This window comes from Mauremys mutica, chromosome 1 (assembly GCF_020497125.1).
Source record: "Mauremys mutica isolate MM-2020 ecotype Southern chromosome 1, ASM2049712v1, whole genome shotgun sequence".
Taxonomy (NCBI): Eukaryota; Metazoa; Chordata; order Testudines; family Geoemydidae; genus Mauremys; species Mauremys mutica.
In genome coordinates this window covers 61,623,970-61,642,463 of record NC_059072.1, presented here as the reverse complement: position 1 = coordinate 61,642,463, position 18,494 = coordinate 61,623,970, and the positions used below count along the sequence as shown (strand labels likewise).

Sequence of the window (18,494 nt, the reverse complement as noted above, 5' to 3'; positions counted from 1 at the left end):
TGAAAGACTAAATAAGGCCTTGAATAGCTTTATTGAAATCTGTATTAAATAAACATGCGCATTTCAAATGTAAACCCAAGTGAACTCAAGTGCAGACAAAATTTTAACCTCTGTCATGCAGGAGGTTAGTTTACATTAAAAAAAAACTCAGAAAGCAGCTTTAAAATACCAGGATGAAACACCAGCTTTAATATCAAGGTATAATGCAAAGCCATGTCCAACATACCTCATTTATATCCTGGTCAAATGCAATTTTTTAAACTTTTTAATGCTAACATAAATAAATAATTTACCAAAATGTGCACTCACAGAGTGAACTTTTATTTACAATACACAATTTATAACCTATTGTATTTGATTAGTTCAAGTGAAGAACATCATACTTTTTGCTTTTCATAACAGTGGGACACAAAGCAATTCTTCAGGTAGTAGATATGTGAAGTGTGCCCCCACACTTAAGAGCTCCTATCAAAGGCAGTATTGTATACAAATCAACAATACATTCGTCCAACTAGATCAAAGGGAAAGCAGCAAATTAAAAATGTTTCAAACTGTCTCACTTATTTTTGGCATCCTGGATCCTTGAACATGGTTAACTAAAATCCAATTCAAGGTTTGTATGCTTTATATACTGTACAGGTTCTGACTCTTGAACATGCAAATGCCAATTCTCCTATAATAAGTTACCTTTTGAGATAAGCTGTAAGGCTATGGTGAATTCCATCAGGAACACACAAAGAAAATTAACAGACCTACCTTTAAAACCAATTGTTCATTCACAATTTAAAGGCAAGTTATATGGAAAAAAATCTTTTATCTAAGCCTGACACAAAGTCATTACTATGGATACAGAATACTATTAAATCTGTCCCTATTACAAAATAGTTTGAAAGCTGCCAAACTTCCCACAGTGGGGGGATGACTTACAGCACAATTTTAAATTTTGGAGTGACACCAGATTAAAGTTATGCATGGCTTATAAGCAAGGTAACAGGAATTATAATGTCAACAGAGTAGATCCAACAAGCAACAAGGGATACTTACATTTAATTGAAAAACGTTTGTTAATTCAGCATGAAATCCAGAACCTGTTCCACAGCAGCAATAAGATCAACATAATATTCTGGATGTTTAACTATACCACAAAAGGTTAAAACACCTTTTCAAGATATTTTCTTCTATCATGATTGAGTTTAAAATTGGTCAACATTAATTTCTAGGGAGAAACTTGAAAATTTGGTGTTTCAGGAATACTACTTCTCATATTTATGCCACATGTACTAGCTAAATAATAGTAGTACATGTGACAGCCTAATATACATGAATAAAATCATCCAAAAACTAGTCTCTCCACCGTAGTATTCTTGTAATACTAAGAAAATAAATGACCAAAGTCCACAAATTTAACATTTTAGTTAACTCACATCCCAAATGAAGAAAACATAATTCATCAAAACAGTAGCAGAAAACTTAAAAGGGGTTTATTTGTGATATCCTATAGATAGCTTGTGAATACAAGACTGTAAATGTATTAGAGACAATTTCTGTTTAAGTTTTCATTGTGTTTCACTTCAAGTACTGCACATATTAAAATGCAATAAAGGATTTACATTCTGTTATCTGAAATTCCCCATCTCAGATTTTATTTTTAATTTGGTGGGCAATTTCATTCTTTCAATAGATATCTCCAGTGAGAAAGTCTTTCTTTTTATGGCTTCTAGGTCTTCTATTAGTTAGTGTGCATACAATTTTCATTTTCTATATCATTCTCATTCTCATTGCTGTCTTCATCACTCTCTAATGGGATGCCTGTGGCAGCTGAAGCACCTTGTTTAGTTTCCCGGTCAAGAGGGAAAAACCCAGTTCCACTGATAGTGTCCTGTCTCTGGTAGAAGAGTACATATGCTGCTTTGGACTGTCAAACAAGAAAAAACAAATTGTTACTACCTTAATGATCATCAAAGGCAAATCTTTTGCTTTTTGGGAGAAGCTCTCCCATCGACATAGCGTTGTCTCCACGGAGGTTAGGCCATAATAACTATGTCACGTGGGGTGTGGATTTTTCACACCCCTGAGCAAGGTAGTTATACCAATATAGATCTGCAGTGTAGACCTGGCCTGAGTTAGTTTCCCAGACCTGAAGAGGGCTCTGTGTAAACTTGAAAGCTCATGTCTCTCACTAGCAGAAGTTGGTTCAATAAGATATTACCTCACCCACCTTGTGTCTCTAGCACCGAGTGCTACCTTTATTAACCTCCCATGATTATAAGTGTGTAATTGTTTTATGGTGGGAGTGTTGGATTTTCTAAGAAACAAGATTCATTCACAGCTCAGTACAATTTTTTTGAGTGGGTAGGGGAGGAAATTTGAATAAGTTTAGTTAACTTAAATTCCACCGCCACAAAGAAGCCATCTTTATCAGTATACCTCTACCCCGATATAATGTGGTCCGATATAACATGAATTCGGCTATAACGCGGTAAAGCAGCGCTCCGGGGGACGGGGCTGCTTTACCTCGTTATATCTGAATTCATGTTACTGCAAGCGGTTCCTCTGTGCCCGCCCGTTACTTGCTGCGGCCCTGCCCGTGGTCCCCCGGCCCCAGCTCACCTCTGCTTCTCCTCCCTCCCAGGCTTGCTGCACCAATCAGCTGTTTGGTGAGGCAAGCCTGGGAGGGAGGAGGCGGAGGCAGAGTGGAGGTGAGCTGGAGCGGGGAGCAGTTCCTCTCTCTACCCCAATATAACGCAGTCTCACCTATAACATGGTGAGATTTTTTGGCTCGTGAGGACCGCGTTACATCGGGGTAGAGGTGTATAAACATATGCCCTATATCACTGCAGTTTGCTCTGACAAACTACTGTAGTGTCACACTGCTGGTGACAGATTACCCACCTAGAGAGTATATAACAGCAAACAAAGAATCAAAGTTCCCCCACCCCCTAGCTACATTAAATCAAATACAACAAATGAAGAATTATCAAGCAAGACAGAAATGAATGGCATGCAAAAATAAGCTCTTTAACACATTAAAATGACACCTCTGCACACAACTGTGTCAATTCTCTCCCATCCCATGTTGTTTTGGTCAAGAAGTAATGGGATTTTAACTAAGAAAATTTAGCACCTAAGTCACTTACATCACCAATTTTGAACACTTTCAATGTTTGCATAAGGAACCTAGAATTTAGCAGTTGGAGGTCACAATACTATATAATATATATATGATGAATTGCACGGATAGACCATTGAAATTTCTAGCACTAAATCCTAATTGCTGTGACTTAAATAAACAAGGACAAGATTAATGGAACTCAAGAAACCTATCTATGGAGAAAGCACCAGAGGAAATGTCTAATCAAATTCATGGCAACTCCAGGGATTTTACCATATTATTGTCAGATTATGTTAAGAAATGTTCAGTGTTGTCAAAACTGACACCCTTAGTTTAATGGCATCAGTCACACTGAAAAGCAACTTGGAGAAATCAGACAAATACATTTGGCAAGTATTGTTTAGCTCTGTTGTCTAGTAATGAATGTGTGAACTTTAATAAGGGCTCTTTTTCTCAGGGCGGCTCTTTCCACGTGTACGTTATAGTAAATCATCATGTATTTGATATCACAGTCTGTCGATAGGAAAATGACTGGTGTCGTAAGTTCAACCTTATGTCTACACTTGTAGGTCTAAATGGGATAAGAATTATGAAATGCTAAGAAAACAATCCTAGTGAAACAAAAACACTGCATGTTAATGGAAAATGTTTTTAAAGTAGAGTAAATGTATATAATGTATAAATTAGGGCAGTCAAGCGATTCAAAAAACAAACAATCATAATTAATCACACTGTTAAACAATAGAATAACATTTATTTAAAATATTTTTGGAGGTTTTCCTCATTTTTAAATATATTGATTTCAATTTCAACACATAATGCAAAGTGTACAGTGCATTATATTTATTTTTTATTATAAATATTTGCACTGTAAAAATAAAAAATAGTATTTTTCAATTGACTTAATACAAGTACTGTAGTGCAATCTCTATCATGTACAAAAATAACTGCATTCAAAAATAAAACAATGTCGAACTTTAGACCCTACAAGTCCATACAGTCCTACTTCTAGTTCAGCCAATCACTCACACAAGTTTGTTTACATGTGCAGGAGATATTGCTGCCTGCTTCTTGTTTACAATGTCACCTGAAAGTGAGAACAGGCATTTGCATGGCACTGTTGTAGCCAGCATCACAAGATATTTATGTGCCAGATGCGCTAAAGATTCGTATGTCTCTTCATGCTTCAACCACCATTCCAGAGGACATGCGTCCATGCTGATGATGGGTTCTGCTCGATAATGATCCAAAGCAGTGTAGACTGACGCATGTTCATTTCCATCATCTGAGTCAGATGCCGCTAGCAGAAGGCTGATTTTCTTTTTTGCTGGTTTGGATTCTTTAGTTTCTGAAGAGTGTTGCTCTTTTAAGACTTCTGAAATCTCTCAGATTTTGGAGGGCTCTTCAGATTCTTAAACCTTGGGTTGAGTGCTGTAGCTATTTTTAGAAATCTCACATTGGTACCTTCTTTGCGTTTTGTCAAATCTGCAGTGAAAGTGTTCTTAAAACGAACAACATGCTGGGTCATCATCAGACTGCTATAACATGAAATATATGCTAGAATGCAGGTAAAACTGAGCAGGAGACATACACCTCTCCCCCAAGAAGTTCAGTCACAAATGTAATTAACACATTTTTTTTAATGAGCATCATCAGCATGGAAACATGTCCTCTGGAACGGTGGCCGAAGCATGAAGAGGCATACAAATGTTCAGCATATCTGGAACGTAAATACCTTGCAATGCAGGCTACAAAAGTGCCATGGGAACACCTGCTCTCACTTTCAGGTGACATTGTAAACAAGAGGCGGGCAGCATTATCTCCTGCAAATGTAAACAAACTTGTTTCTCTTAGCGATTGGCTGAACAAGAAGTAGGACTGAATGGACTTGCAAGCTCTACAGCAGGGGTTCTCAAACTTCATTGCACCATGACCCCCTTCTAACATCAAAAATTACTACACGACCCCAGGAGTGGGACTGAAGCCTGAGCCCAGGGTCTTCAGCCCCAGGCATTGGGCTTTATCCCAGGCAGTGGGTCTTGGGCTTCAGCTTGGCCCCAGGCTTCGGCTTCTGCACTGGGCCCCAGAAAATCTAAGCCAGCCTTGGCCACCCCATTAAAATGGGGTCCCGACCCACTTTGGGGTCCCAACCTACAGTTTGAGAACTGCTGCACTAAAGTTTTACATTGTTTTGTTTTGAGTGCAGTTATGTAACAAAACCCCCCCACATTTATAAGTTGCACTTTCACAATAAAGAGATTGCACTACAGTACTTGTATGAGGTGAATTGCAAAATACTATTTCTTTAGTTTATCATTTTTACAGTGCAAATATTTGTAATAAAATATAATATAAAGTAAGCACTGTACACTTTTATATTCTGTGTTGTAATTGAAATCAATATATTTGAAAATGTAGAAAAACCTCCAAAAATATTTTATAAATTTCTATTGGTATTCTATTGTTTAACAGAGCGATTAAAACTCAAAAAAATTAACTGCACGAGTTAACTGCAATTAATCAACAGCCGTAGTATAAATGCAACATAATATCTGAACATTTTTCAAAATCCCTTTAAGGTTTCAATGCTGTTCCCTCCCACCCCCGCGTTAATTTCTATTAGCCATATGTCCTTTTTTTCCTTCTTTGCAATTGCTTTCTCACAAGAGGAGTGAGCTCTGGCTTGCTAGGTTTTTTTTTTTTTTTTAAATAGAATTTAATAAACAGGGCAAAGTTTGATAAGCAAGAGTTTGAACCATTACCTTAAGATAGGTAGATAGCTGTTGCTACGCTTAAAATATAATAAACATGCAAACAGTCCTCAAACTTCTGCTGAAATCTGCTGGTTTTTGGAATGTAAACAAAAACTGTTGTGTATTTGCACTGTCCCTTAAACAAATCAAAAGGCTACCAAAGTTGTTAAACTACAAATTAGTTTTCAGGTTTTGAAGATTTATACTTTTTTCCTCCCAGATAAGAAACAGTAGCCGTGATTTCAGAAAAACAAGGATACTTGCCACTATTTGGTCCTCAGATGCAGTTGATACACTACTGTCATCAAAGTAGTACCATTTTCCATCATCTTTATTTTTTGCAAAAGCAGTATCTAGGACCCAAAAGAAGCATGTTAACTAAGAACTCTGGCAACTGAGAAAAATAAATCTATAAAGAATCCAAGCTGGTCCTCATCAAACATATGACCTTTGAATCTTATTATAGATAATATGGTATAAACTTATTAACAGTAGCCATATCATAGCTATAAGATTCATACTTCTAACCAGCCTTTTCCTTTTTCATTATGTTGACCCAAGTATTCCAGGTTTAGGTATTTTTTCACCCTACTAACAGCAAGAAAAGCACATGCCAATTTGGCTTTCACCTTTTTAAAAGAGCATTTAAAGGAAAGGGCAGTCAGCCAGAATAAAGGTTCTTAGAGGCTTTTACCCAACTCTTCATTCCTCTCCTCCCTTTGAATGAGAGGCAGAACTGCATACAAAATCTCAGACCAGGAAAGCAAAGTGAGTTGATATTACAGCACTGTAGTGCTTTTTGGAGAATAAGTATGTCCTTTCCATGACAGATTCAGCCAACACAAAGTGCAAAAGAACTTAACATTATTCTTGAAAGCTCATCTCAAATAGATATTTGTATTCAACTATTGTATACATTTCAAGTAACAGAATTAAATGACATGGCTATTTATTTATTTATTTATTTTTGCCCTTTGGCCATTTTTAAAAAACGCAGCTGATTAATAAGAGTCAATTTTAGTGCTAATAAACAGTCAAAATAAAACAGAACAGAAAGTTAATATGTAAAATGATGGTGTTCAAAATTAACTTACAATGCCCTCCTCCCATTCCTCCATAGTGGTTGGACACAGCAATCAAATTATAGCGGCAAGGCCCTGCATTTGGATTAATAAGGAACTCTGACATATCCAAGTCACTGTTTAAAGAAAAGCTCACATTATGTTAATGTTTTTTTTTCCAACTGTTGCTTAACATTTGAGTGTTGTCTTCGGGCCCTTTTATTTTAACACATATCCTACTGGAGCCAAACAGTGGCACAAAGCCTCATATATGGGAAAACACAACTGACACAACACTGGAAATGTTGGGAGTGCACACATTCTCTTTCTTCTGATCTAACACAACAGGTGTGGAATCAGAGGTTGTACATACACACCCTTCTCTATTCTCAAATTTACATAAAAAGAATTTAAACATAAGTTGCTTCAAACAAATACTTATCCTGGCTTTACTTTATTCAACTGCCTGTATACGGTATCTTAACATATATTAACTTGTAACTGTCAAAGTCAAACATCTCCTTCCAGAGTCCTTTGCCAATGCCACTCAGTGAATTATTTTTCACACCTATCTGAATATTTTACTTGTTTCGTGTTACTCAGTCCTCCCTCCCACAGCCTACATTTTCTACATCTTCTGCTCAGGAGTACTGCTTTTTCCCCATTAGTGCTGATTTGATCTGTAAATTTGAACTAATATATTTTGCAAATTAAGCATGGACCCACTGACTATAAATGTTAATTAAAACATGTATTTAATTTAATCTCAAAACATTAGGCATGTTAGAAATGTGAAGGGTAACAGTTAAATATTTCAATTCAAAAGTTTTTCTTACTTTATTGGAAAACCAACCAGTGTATCCAGCTTGTCCCTCATATATCTACTGTAAGAAAAGCGCTTTAGATGTACTACCAGTACTGGGGGCAGTGACCACAAATCTAACTTTTTGGTTGCTTGCTGATGTTCTTTACAGTTTGGACAATACCTAAAAGAAAGACAGTCACTTTAGCGTTCTCAAAGAGTGCAGGCATTAAAGTGTATCCCAACAAGAAAGATATACCAGGTTGGGAGCTGAGTGTTTAAAGGCTTACCCACATAAAACCAGTGCACTGTTTAATGGCCTGAACATGAAACATAGCTCGCTAGAAATTAATGTGAGTTGTGGGTGCTCAGCTCCTTCCAGGGATCAAGACTTATTTTCGATATTTGAAATATAAATGTAAAGGAAAAAAGTCAAACTGCGAAGATACTATACAATATGCCTCAGTGCTAGTCTTTATAGATTTTTTTTTAAAGCAGAAAAACTGAATTTAACCTTCTGAACTCAAAAGAAGCTGAAGGAATATGGAAAATTTCAGCAAGTTATGAGCATCTGGAAAGAAAGAGGTTCCTTACCAGTAACTGAGGTTCTTCAAGTGTCACTTCTCCCATCCACACGTGTGGGATATGCTCCCACCCCACTGTCATTGAACTTAATGCATTCGAGAAATGCAGTGACCACTGGAACCACAAAAGTTCCCACTAACAGAAGTGAACATTTGTAACAGAGATGAGAGGCTGTGTGATCCCTAGCTGCCTTGGTTCCTCCTACTGAATCTTTGAGAGAATACAATTCCAAGGAAGTAGGGAAGGCGGGCAGGTAAGACTCATGAAAAATAATCTTTTCTTTGAAGTGGCCTCTGCATACTTCCACTTGGGCAAATGTAAGTAACAGCACAACTTCAAGGAAGGCAGGCTGAGTTCTAATTAGAAAGGACTGCAGAACTGCAAACATCATATCAAGATGACAAGTTAAGAGAATAGTGCTGCATAAAGAAAACTCCAGGTAGAATAGTCTTGAATCTTTCTATGATGGAATCCTTGCTGAGGCAGGTCAGTGATGTTGCTTTAGCCCTACAAGCCTGAGCTCCAAGATTACCAGGTGCTGACACCAAAGCCAAAGGGCAATTTTATTTTTAATTTAGATTTCTAGGAAATGTTTAAAAATGCTCTGGGTGCCTTTGATATACATTAAAAATACAATCTAGCTTAAACAAAAACAAGTGCACCAACTTTCCAGACAAAAGAGGTAAAGAGAAAAAAAAACCATAATCAACACAGGTGATTTTGATAGGTTCTAAGTGGAAATGACATTCTTCTTACACTGCTCTCCAAAAGATACAAAAAAAGTTCAGGTAATTTTAATTTTATCCAATTAAAAACCTCAAAGCCCTCTTAATGGATATCAGGAAAAACTTTTTCACTAGGAGGGTGGTGAAGCACTGGAATGGGTTACCTAGAGAGGTGGTGGAATCTCCTTCCTTAGAGGTTTTTACGGCCCGGCTTGACAAAGCCCTGGCTGGGATGATTTAGTTGGGGATTGGTCCTGCTTTGAGCAGGGGGTTGGACTAGATGACCGCCTGAGGTCCCTTCCAACCCTGATATTCTATGATGAAACCGAGGATCAGAGCACCAAAAGCTTATTTCCCCTCACTTCGGACTGCTTCAAATCCAGTGAAAATCTATTCTTGTCCCTGCATGGGTCCAGGACAAGTCCCGACCAAAGAACAGATCCCAGGGTCTGATGAGTAAGGCCACCACTGTGAGAAAGTCCTAAAATAGAGAGTGCCTGTCCTCCTTAGTTTGAGCTGTAAAGGCCATACATGCTGAGCAACAAACTGGAAAATAGCTGTACGTGCGGCAGGTCAGGCAGCAATTATGTATATTTGATTCCAGGAAGGTGGAGGGGTGTCAAATAGACTGCTTTAAAATGTTTTTTTTCCCCCTCTCATCTGGGTCTTCTGAATTGGACAGGATGCCCTGGAACAGAGTCTGCCTGGAATTCAAACTGCACATTGATCTAGAAACTATACCTGAACACAATCCAAACTACAACAACAAGCTAACAGGAGATTTTGGGTTAAAAAAAGGAAGGTTCTCTGCTTACAGAGTGAAGCTAGCTGCAGGAAGGAAGGAATTAGGTGTCCACCTGCAGAGCCTCCTGAACATCTGGTGCTGTGAAGAGGTTCTCATGAGGTTCCAATAGGCATTGCTTTCTAAAAGATCCCCAAAGCTCATTGGTACTGAGGGAACATCTCACAACTGAGAATATTCAGATGGGGGGAGGGATAGCTCAGTGGTTTGAGCATTGGCCTGCTAAACCCAGGGTTATGAGTTCAATCCTTGAGGAGGCTACTTAGGGATCTGGGGCAAAAATTGGTCCTGCTAGTGAAGGCAGGGGGCTGGACTCAATGACCTTTCAAGGTCCCTTCCAGTTCTAGGAGATTGGTATATCTCCAATTATTACCCCTTATAGAAGAACAGCAGTTTATAATATATACATTGGTTTGAAAATTCAACAATACTACACCTAATATACACAGCTGGCACATTTAAAAAGTCCAACTGGTCTGAAATATTCTACTAGTTGCAGAGACATCACTAGAACAAGTAGAATCTCTCATGCTAATGGAAATTTTTAAGTGAACAAAGCTTTTCATATATAAATATAAACACAAAGTGTTTGTGTAGAACACTTTGTGTAGAACACTACACGTTTGTGTAGACGAACTTTTCAATCTCAGCTAGAACCATACTCATTCTAATCACTTCAGTACAAATCCGTACAGGAGTGGTTCTCAAATTGTTTCATAATGCAGACCAGCTCCCCTCCTATTCATGCTAGAATGGATTGTATCCCTTCCCATATGCAATCATATAAAATACCAGTAGCAGTTACAGCAATTGCTTACATAGTAAAGAAAATATTTAATGTATCTTTAGCTGTGTTATCATGCAGTTTAGCACATGGAAATAAGGACTGCCAAGTACCATGTGACCAATCTGCACCTCATCAGCAAGTGCTCCATGGACAAAGTTTGAAACACACTGTCTACAGAACTAGTTCAGCACATCAAGTTTCATTTTTGCTCTTACCATGGATCTTCAGCACCTAGTTTCTCCTTTGTTGTAAAGAGTTCAATGCACTCTTTTAATTTCACAAAGGGCCTTTTTGGAGGTTTATATTCCACACTTTCATGCTTTTCAAAATCCTAAAGAGAAGTATTTCTTGAGTTAAGAGAACAAATGAAACAAAACTCATTTTAGTGATATCGTCTTACTATGAACAGTACCTACAAGCTCCTAAATATGGAAAACTGCTCAGAATGTGTTCAAATGTAATTAAGTTTCATAACTTTTAGATTTATTTTTCTAAATTAGTAAGCCTCAGATCACCTAAATAAGGTGGGTTTTTTTTGTTTTTTTTTAAAGGTTTCTTTTATGGTAAAGTATTTAGTTTATTACAAAATGCACTATATCTCTCTACTCTTTCTTTGAAATATTTCTAGAAATCTACACAACATAAATAGTGTATTAAACCATATATTTGCATGATAAAAGTTTAGTAATTGATGAAAAAGGAGTGCAAAATAAATAACTTACCTCTGCTGCATTATCATCAAAGTATCTTTTTTTCATTTCAGGATCCCAATCCAAAGCAAGAAAAGATCTTTCTAAGAAGGAAAACACATGTTCCCCTCAAAAATACATTTATTATCTGAAAGTGTATGTTTAATTTGTACCGATTACTAATCAAAATAAATTAAAATAACTGTTGGTACAAGTTTAAGAAAATCCAAAATTTGGTTTCATTAAAATGTGTGAAAGTTATGTATTTCTAAAAATCAACAGCTTGCAATGTCAAGCTGAACAATGTTCATTGGCTCGAACAAGAGATGATGTATATATTTTCCTGAAGACCGACTATAAGCACATAGATACATATATGTATGTACTGGGAAAAAAAACATGAGTAGCCTACCAACAGAAGGTGCAGCTGTTAAAGGAAAGTGGTACCAGAAACACAAAAAGCATTGTGATCAAATTTAACCAAACCCAGCCCCCAATGACTTACCATCAAGCCTAAGTTGCCTATCATCAAATCTAATATATCTGGTATCATCTTTGATATAGTTGGTGTCAGTACTGCCAAAATTGTTGAACTGGAATGTAAACAATCGTTTTTTGTGTCCCGTAAGTAGTTGACCTTTGCAAGTTTCCTCAGTACACAATCCATTTTCAGAATCATTGTCTCCTCCAACTGAGTCTTCTGATTGGCTGTTTTCATTCTCTGAAGGAAGTTCCTGATCCTGGCTGGATTCGTCATCTTGTTCATCTGTCTCCATTTCACCTAATGAAATAGGGCGTAATTCAACAAATCTGACAATGCATTCCACTGAGGCAGCATGTTAAGGTGCCGCATTTTTCCTCCTACTATAAAATTTTGAATTGTTATTGAAATTAGGAGAACCAGCAAGATGTTTGTTACACTCCACAGGACTTGTGGCTTTTTGATTTTCTGGTAAGTACCTCATATGGTCTCCTTCCACATATACCAGAGTTGAAGACAGTTTCTTACAAACTGGAAAGGACCCATCTTCACTCTATACACAACTTTACATATACACTGCCATTTTTTATTTCATTTTAAAGTTTCCCCATTCAGCCAGTGTTCTCACACACTCCTCTTTTCACTTTCCTCATACTTTCAGCACATACACTGGAATGTTCAACTAAACTCTCTCTAGATATTTATGACAAAGAAATATTTTCTTCTTTTGAGCCCAGATGTCTGTGAACATGCTAAGAGTCCAACCAGCAAAAGGAAACCTGATACCACATTTTAAAGAGTTTAACTCCTAGCTAACAGGTCACTGCCACTCTAATTCTGCTAAGTTCCTTGCAATTACTGTCTGGTGAACAAATTGCCTTAAAAGTTAAAAGGACTGAGTTTAGTAACTTTGAAGCCTGAAGTAGCTACACCACTCAAAAGGAAGTTTAAATGTCAAGGCTTTTAAGCCTCAAAATTGCCAATTTTAAAACATAAATTTGGGGGCTAGTCTGATGGTCTAGTAGCAATGCGTTATCCTGACACCCAGGGAGTCAAATCTGGCTAAGTGAGAACTGGAAGTGCTGCAATCAACACTCGCATCAGTTTTTAACACTTAAGCTTGCCTGCAGCCACACAGACTTGATGTGGTGGCTTTGAGGGGGGTGGTTAGAATAAAGAGGAAAAAGGGAGAATTACAGTAATTGGGCAGAAAAGCATTAAAGTATGAATCTTACATTGAATGCAAAATATTAAACAAATGTAACTATTCAAGCCTTACTTGGGGATCCTTCTTCATGTATTCCATTTGGGCCATTACCATTGATACCATGGTCTTTACAGCAGTGTAGGGATCCTTCAGTGTCTTCACTTTCAGTACATGTTTTCACATATCGGCTAAAATAAACAATTGAAAATAATAATGAGCATTTGTATACTACTGGGTTTTGTTTAAGATGAGTATTTGCTTGTAAAGTATAAGAGCATTGAAAATAGAGTAGGTAGTGTAAATGCTCTTACAATGTACTGTATTCCTGCAATGAGTCACAGTTATGCTAAATGAATAAAGTTAACTCATATCAATTGCTGCAACAAACTGTTTCTGAAGCACATTTCTTTTTGCTTTTTCTATAGAGTTATTTTTTTTTGTGTGACCTCTTTTGCTCTATATTAGTTTCTGTTTTATTTAGTATCCCAACCATATTGTCTATATAACTGGTCAGAGATAAAAACATTTTGTACACCTTGTACAAGAACTATGAGGACATGTCTACAAGAGAAGGTTATACCAGTATAAGGTAAGGTGTGAATTTAAACTGATATAATTATACCTGAAGAAGAGTTTTGTATAAGCTCAAAAGCTTGTCTCTCTCACCAGGGGTAGGTTTACACTTACCTTCCCCGTCGATGCGGTGAGTTCGACTTCACGGAGTTCGAACTATCTCGTCTGATCTAGACGTGATAGTTCGAACTCCGGAAGTGCCGCGGTCGACTCCGGTACTCCACCACTGCAAACGGCGGTGGTGGAGTCGACGGGGGAGCCGCGGAGTTTGACCCCGCTGCGTCTGGACGGGTGAGTAGGTCGAACTAGGGTACTTCGAATTCAGCTACGTTATTCGCGTAGCTGAATTTGCGTACCCTAGTTCGACCCCCCTTCTTAGTGTGGACCAGCCCTAACAGAAGTTGGTCCAATAAAAGATATTACCTCATCCACCTACTGGTATAACTTTCTGTGTGGACGTTCCTATTCCAGAATAAGAGTCTCCATGGGGACAGCTATACCAGTATAGCTATTCTGAAACTTTCCCATGTAGACAAACCCTAACTGCCATGATTAAACAACGTCCCCTCCCCTCACAAACAAACCCAAAACCAAAGAAACCCTCTTCTCTCCCAAATATAACCACCCTCCTTCAAACATGACACCATTTTTGGATGATGTAAATGCCATCAAAAATCAAACTAAAACCAAGTCTAGTCTGGCTCTCAAGAGGTTAAAAACTTAAAATATAGTCTTATTTGACAGAAAATAAATATAACTGCCTGTGAAAATCTAATCAGAGTTCCCTAACAATCCGTATAAAAAGCAATCATCTACAGAACCTGATTATTACTGTTTTTTACACTGAACTGTTTTTTCAAGTAATATTCTTACCACATTCTCAACAGCAGAAGGTTATACAGTTTATCTTCAGTATTGTTTCTAGGCACTGTTATAAGAAAAGGTTGACCAAACAGCGAAGAACCACTATGGTGGCTGTAACTGGTGTGTCTATACTTTTCTCTTAAACAAACAGGAATTATGACTTGCTCTGTATCCTCTGTTCTGTTGATAGCGATTTCAAATCTTAAAAAATAGAGAAGTAGGTGAGAAAAATCTGACAGAAAACCAAGACTTCTGTTTATTGCATGTTTCTTCTATGCAATTAATTTATTTAGCTGAAACTAAACCCAACTCCACACAAATTTATACTTAATATTAGGGCTGTCAAGTGATTAAAAAAAGAATCGTGATTAATCATGCAATTAAACAATTAAAACAATAATAGAATATCATTTATTTAAATATTTTTGGAAGTTTTCTACATTTTCTAATATACTGATTTCAATTACAACACAATACAAAGTGTACAGTGCTCACTATTTTTATTACAAATATTTGCACTGTAAAAAAACAAAAGAAATAGTACTTTTCAGTTCACTCAATACAAATACTGTAGCGGAATCTCTATCATGAAAGTTGAACTTACCAATGTAGAATTATGAACAACAAAAAAAATTGCATTCAAAAATAAAACAATGGAAAACGTTAGAGCGTATGAGTCCACTCAATCATACCTCTTGTTCAGCCAATCGCTAAGAGAAACAAGTTTGTTTACATTTGCAGGAGATAATGCTGCCCGCTTCTTGTTTACAATGTCACCTGAAATTTGGAACAGGCATTCACGTGGCAATTTTGTAGCCGGCATTGCAAGGTATTTACCTGCCAGATATGCTAAACATTCATATGCCCCTTCATGCTTCGGCCACCATTCCAGAGCACGTGTCCATGCTGATGACGGGTTTTGCTCGCTAATAATCCAAAGCAGTGTGGACTGATGCATGTTCATTTTCATCATGAGAGTCAGATGCTACCAGCAGAAGACTGATTTTCTTTTTTGGTGGTTCGGGTTCTGTAGTTTCCATATCAGACATATGAATGTTGCTCTTTTAACTCTTCTGAAAGCATGCTCCACACCTTGTCCCTCTCAGATTTTGGAAGGCACTTCAGATTCTTAAACCTTAGGTCGAGTGCTGTAGCTATCTTTAGAAATCTCACATTGGTACCTTCTTTGCATTTTGTCAAATCTGCGGTGAAGTGTCCTTAAAATGAACGTGTGCTGGGTCATCATCCGAGACTGCTACAACATGAAATATATGGCAGAATGCAGGTAAAACAGAGTAGGAGACATACAATTCTCCCCCAAGTTCAGTCACAAATATAATTAATGTATTTTTTTTCTAACGAGCATCATCAGCATGGAAGCACGTCCTCTGGAATGGTGGCATGAAGGGGCATATGACTGCTTAGCATATCTGGCACGTAAATACCTTGCCGGCTACAAAATCACCACGCAAATGCCTTTTCTCGCTTTCAGCTGACATTGTAAATAAGAGGCAGGCAGCATTATCTCCTGTAAATGTAAACAAACTTGTTTGCCTTAGCGATTGGCTGAATAAGAAGTAGAAGTGAATGGACTTGTAGGCGCTAAAGTTTTACACTTTTGTTTTGGAGTGCAGTTATGTAAAAAAAATATAGATATTTGTAAATTGCACTTTCACAATAAAGAGACTGCACTGCAATCGCTACAGAAATACTATTTCTTTTGTTTATCATTTGTACAGTGCAAATATTTGTAATAAAAATAATATAAAGTGAGCACTGTATACTTTGTATTGTGTTGTAATTGAAATCAATATATTTGAAAATGTAGAAAAACATTCAAAATATTTAATGCATTTCAATTCTATTGTTTAACAGTGCAATTAAAACTGTGATTAATCACAATTAATTTTTTTGAGTTAATCGCATGAGTTAGCTGGAATTAATCGACATCCCTACTTAATATGAAAGTATTTCCTGACAATAAAAAGAGACTACTTGAACTTACACATAGATGTCATCGCGTTCCATAATACTACTCAAATTTTCATCCATAGCAAATATTCTGTGGAACCTATGATTGTATATATCAGTAACTATCATCTAAAAGGAAATAAAAAATTAAGTCACTCTCTTAAATTGGTTTAAAACAATGAAAATATTTAACATTGGGCTATGTATAAATGATTACCTCAGCAATGTCTTACCTTATCTGCAGCAACACCAGACAAAGCTGACAGTGCTGTGCAAAGGTCCAGTATATTTCCAATTTTCGGAACAACTACTTTGTACTAAAAAACAAAATGTGATAATTTCTCACTCTTAAAGGACTGAAGCCGCCTGAGAAAAGTTGTCATACATCCAGTTTGTGTACACCTTTAATGTGTGTCTTTAAATTCTTATTTAGATTCTCATTGTGCATGGAATTTACAACCCACCATGTAACAGATTTACTCATTACATTTATTTGTTACTGCAAATACATTTTGGACATCTACAGTTTTAATTATCTAAAAGTGAACATACTGAATATTACATATAATACTCTACAATGTGCTATTTCATGTGAGGCCACTTCTACTTTTCCATACAAAAAACCAACAGTGAAATGTATTTAGACACAGGGTAATAATTTTCAGAAACACCTATACCCCATTTTCAAAAGTGACTTAGGCCTGGTCTATACTACAAAGTTAGGTCAAAGTAATCTGCCTTGCCTTGACCTATTTATGCATGAGTCTACACTCAAATTTGTCTCTGGCAAATATAAGCAGCGTGTTATGGTGACACAGTTAAACCACCTCCCCAAAGGACTTTGAGCCATACAGGGCCAGCTCCAAGTTTTTTGCCGCCCCAAGCAAAAAAATTTTCCCACACTCCCCAGCCCTGCCCCATTCCAACTCCTTCCCCAAATCCCCGGTCCCGCCTCCTCCCTGGGAGGAAGGGAGGGGGAAGCGGAGCAGCGGTGCGCTTAGGGTAGAAGGTGAGCTGGGGGGAGCGGTTCCTCTGCCCCCCCCCAGTTACTTCCTGTGGCCCTCCCCGAACTCCACACTGTCGCAGCTCACCTCCACTCCGCCTGCTCCCCTGAGCGCGCCGCTGCCACTCCTCCCCCGTCCCTCCCAGGCTTGACACAAAACAGCTGATTCACACAGCAAGCCAATGGGTGCGGGGGTGGGGGGCGGAGAAGCAGAGCGGCAGCAGTGGAGCAGAGGTGAACTGGGGGTGGGAGCAGTTCCTCTGCCTCCCCCCGCCCCGGATTACATCCTGCAGCCCTCCCCGCGCCCCCCACCGCTGCAGCTCACCTCTGCTCAGGGCCGGCTCCCGGCTTTTTGCACCCCAAGCAAAAAAAAAAAAAAAAGGAGCCGGAATGCCGCCCCTTGGAAAGTGCCACCCCAAGCACATGCTTGGAGCGCTGGTGCCTAGAGCCGGCCCTGGAGCCATAGTCATAAGAACGATCATACTGGCTCAGACCATAGGTCCATGTAGCCCAGTATCCTGTCTTCCAACAGTGGGCAATGCCTGGTGTCCAAGAGGGAATGAACAGAACAGGTAATCAAGTGATCCATTCCCTGTCGCCTATTCCTATTTTCTGTCAAAGAGGGGCTAGGGACTCCATTAATGTTTAGTTGACCTAAGGTCAATGGAGTGTAAGTGCAGACACCGCGTGACCTATGTCAACTCTAACAGTTCTCCAGCAGCTGTTCAACAATGCTTTTCCCTGCAACAGTGACTGGTCGCAATTGTGAATTCCACTGACCCGGAATTGTCAGAGACCAGAAAACAACTCTCTTTAAAACTCCTGTGTATTTCTGAAATGCCTTTTCCTGACTGCCCACCTTGGCAAGCACACCTAGCAGCTCTCCCTTGTGTGCAGCTGTCTAAACGACCACATCAGCTCTATGTACTAGACATGTTCCTGCCTAGAGAAATGGGAGATATTGGCTCTCCTGTGCCTGTTGGGAGAAGCTGTGCACGAACCGCTACAGACTAGTCATACGAACATGGACATCTACAATCAGATTGCACAGGGGATGCAGGAGAAAGGGTACGAAAGGG

At 38.3% G+C, this 18,494-nt stretch overlaps 1 protein-coding gene across 8 annotated transcripts in view; it reads right to left on the bottom strand.

Annotated features, from left to right (window-relative positions):
* Window positions 1-300: 300 nt before the first annotated feature.
* Window positions 301-18,494, bottom strand: part of USP15 (ubiquitin specific peptidase 15) — a 154,476-nt gene continuing 136,282 nt past the window's right edge. For 7 of the 8 annotated variants that reach the window (XM_045032836.1, XM_045032842.1, XM_045032850.1 and 4 more), the window contains 11 exons: window positions 16,646-16,729; window positions 16,447-16,541; window positions 14,451-14,642; window positions 13,077-13,192; window positions 11,822-12,097; window positions 11,350-11,420; window positions 10,843-10,958; window positions 7,763-7,912; window positions 6,960-7,063; window positions 6,130-6,218; window positions 301-1,915 (listed from right to left, as the gene is read on the bottom strand). In XM_045032836.1, coding sequence (XP_044888771.1) covers window positions 1,730-1,915; window positions 6,130-6,218; window positions 6,960-7,063; window positions 7,763-7,912; window positions 10,843-10,958; window positions 11,350-11,420; window positions 11,822-12,097; window positions 13,077-13,192; window positions 14,451-14,642; window positions 16,447-16,541; window positions 16,646-16,729 — 1,479 coding nt within the window. In that variant the 3' untranslated portion in view covers window positions 301-1,729. Of the gene's footprint in view, window positions 1,916-6,129; window positions 6,219-6,959; window positions 7,064-7,762; window positions 7,913-10,842; window positions 10,975-11,349; window positions 11,421-11,821; window positions 12,098-13,076; window positions 13,193-14,450; window positions 14,643-16,446; window positions 16,542-16,645; window positions 16,730-18,494 lie in introns of those variants that run through there. The other variant, XM_045032858.1, reaches the window with a different exon arrangement.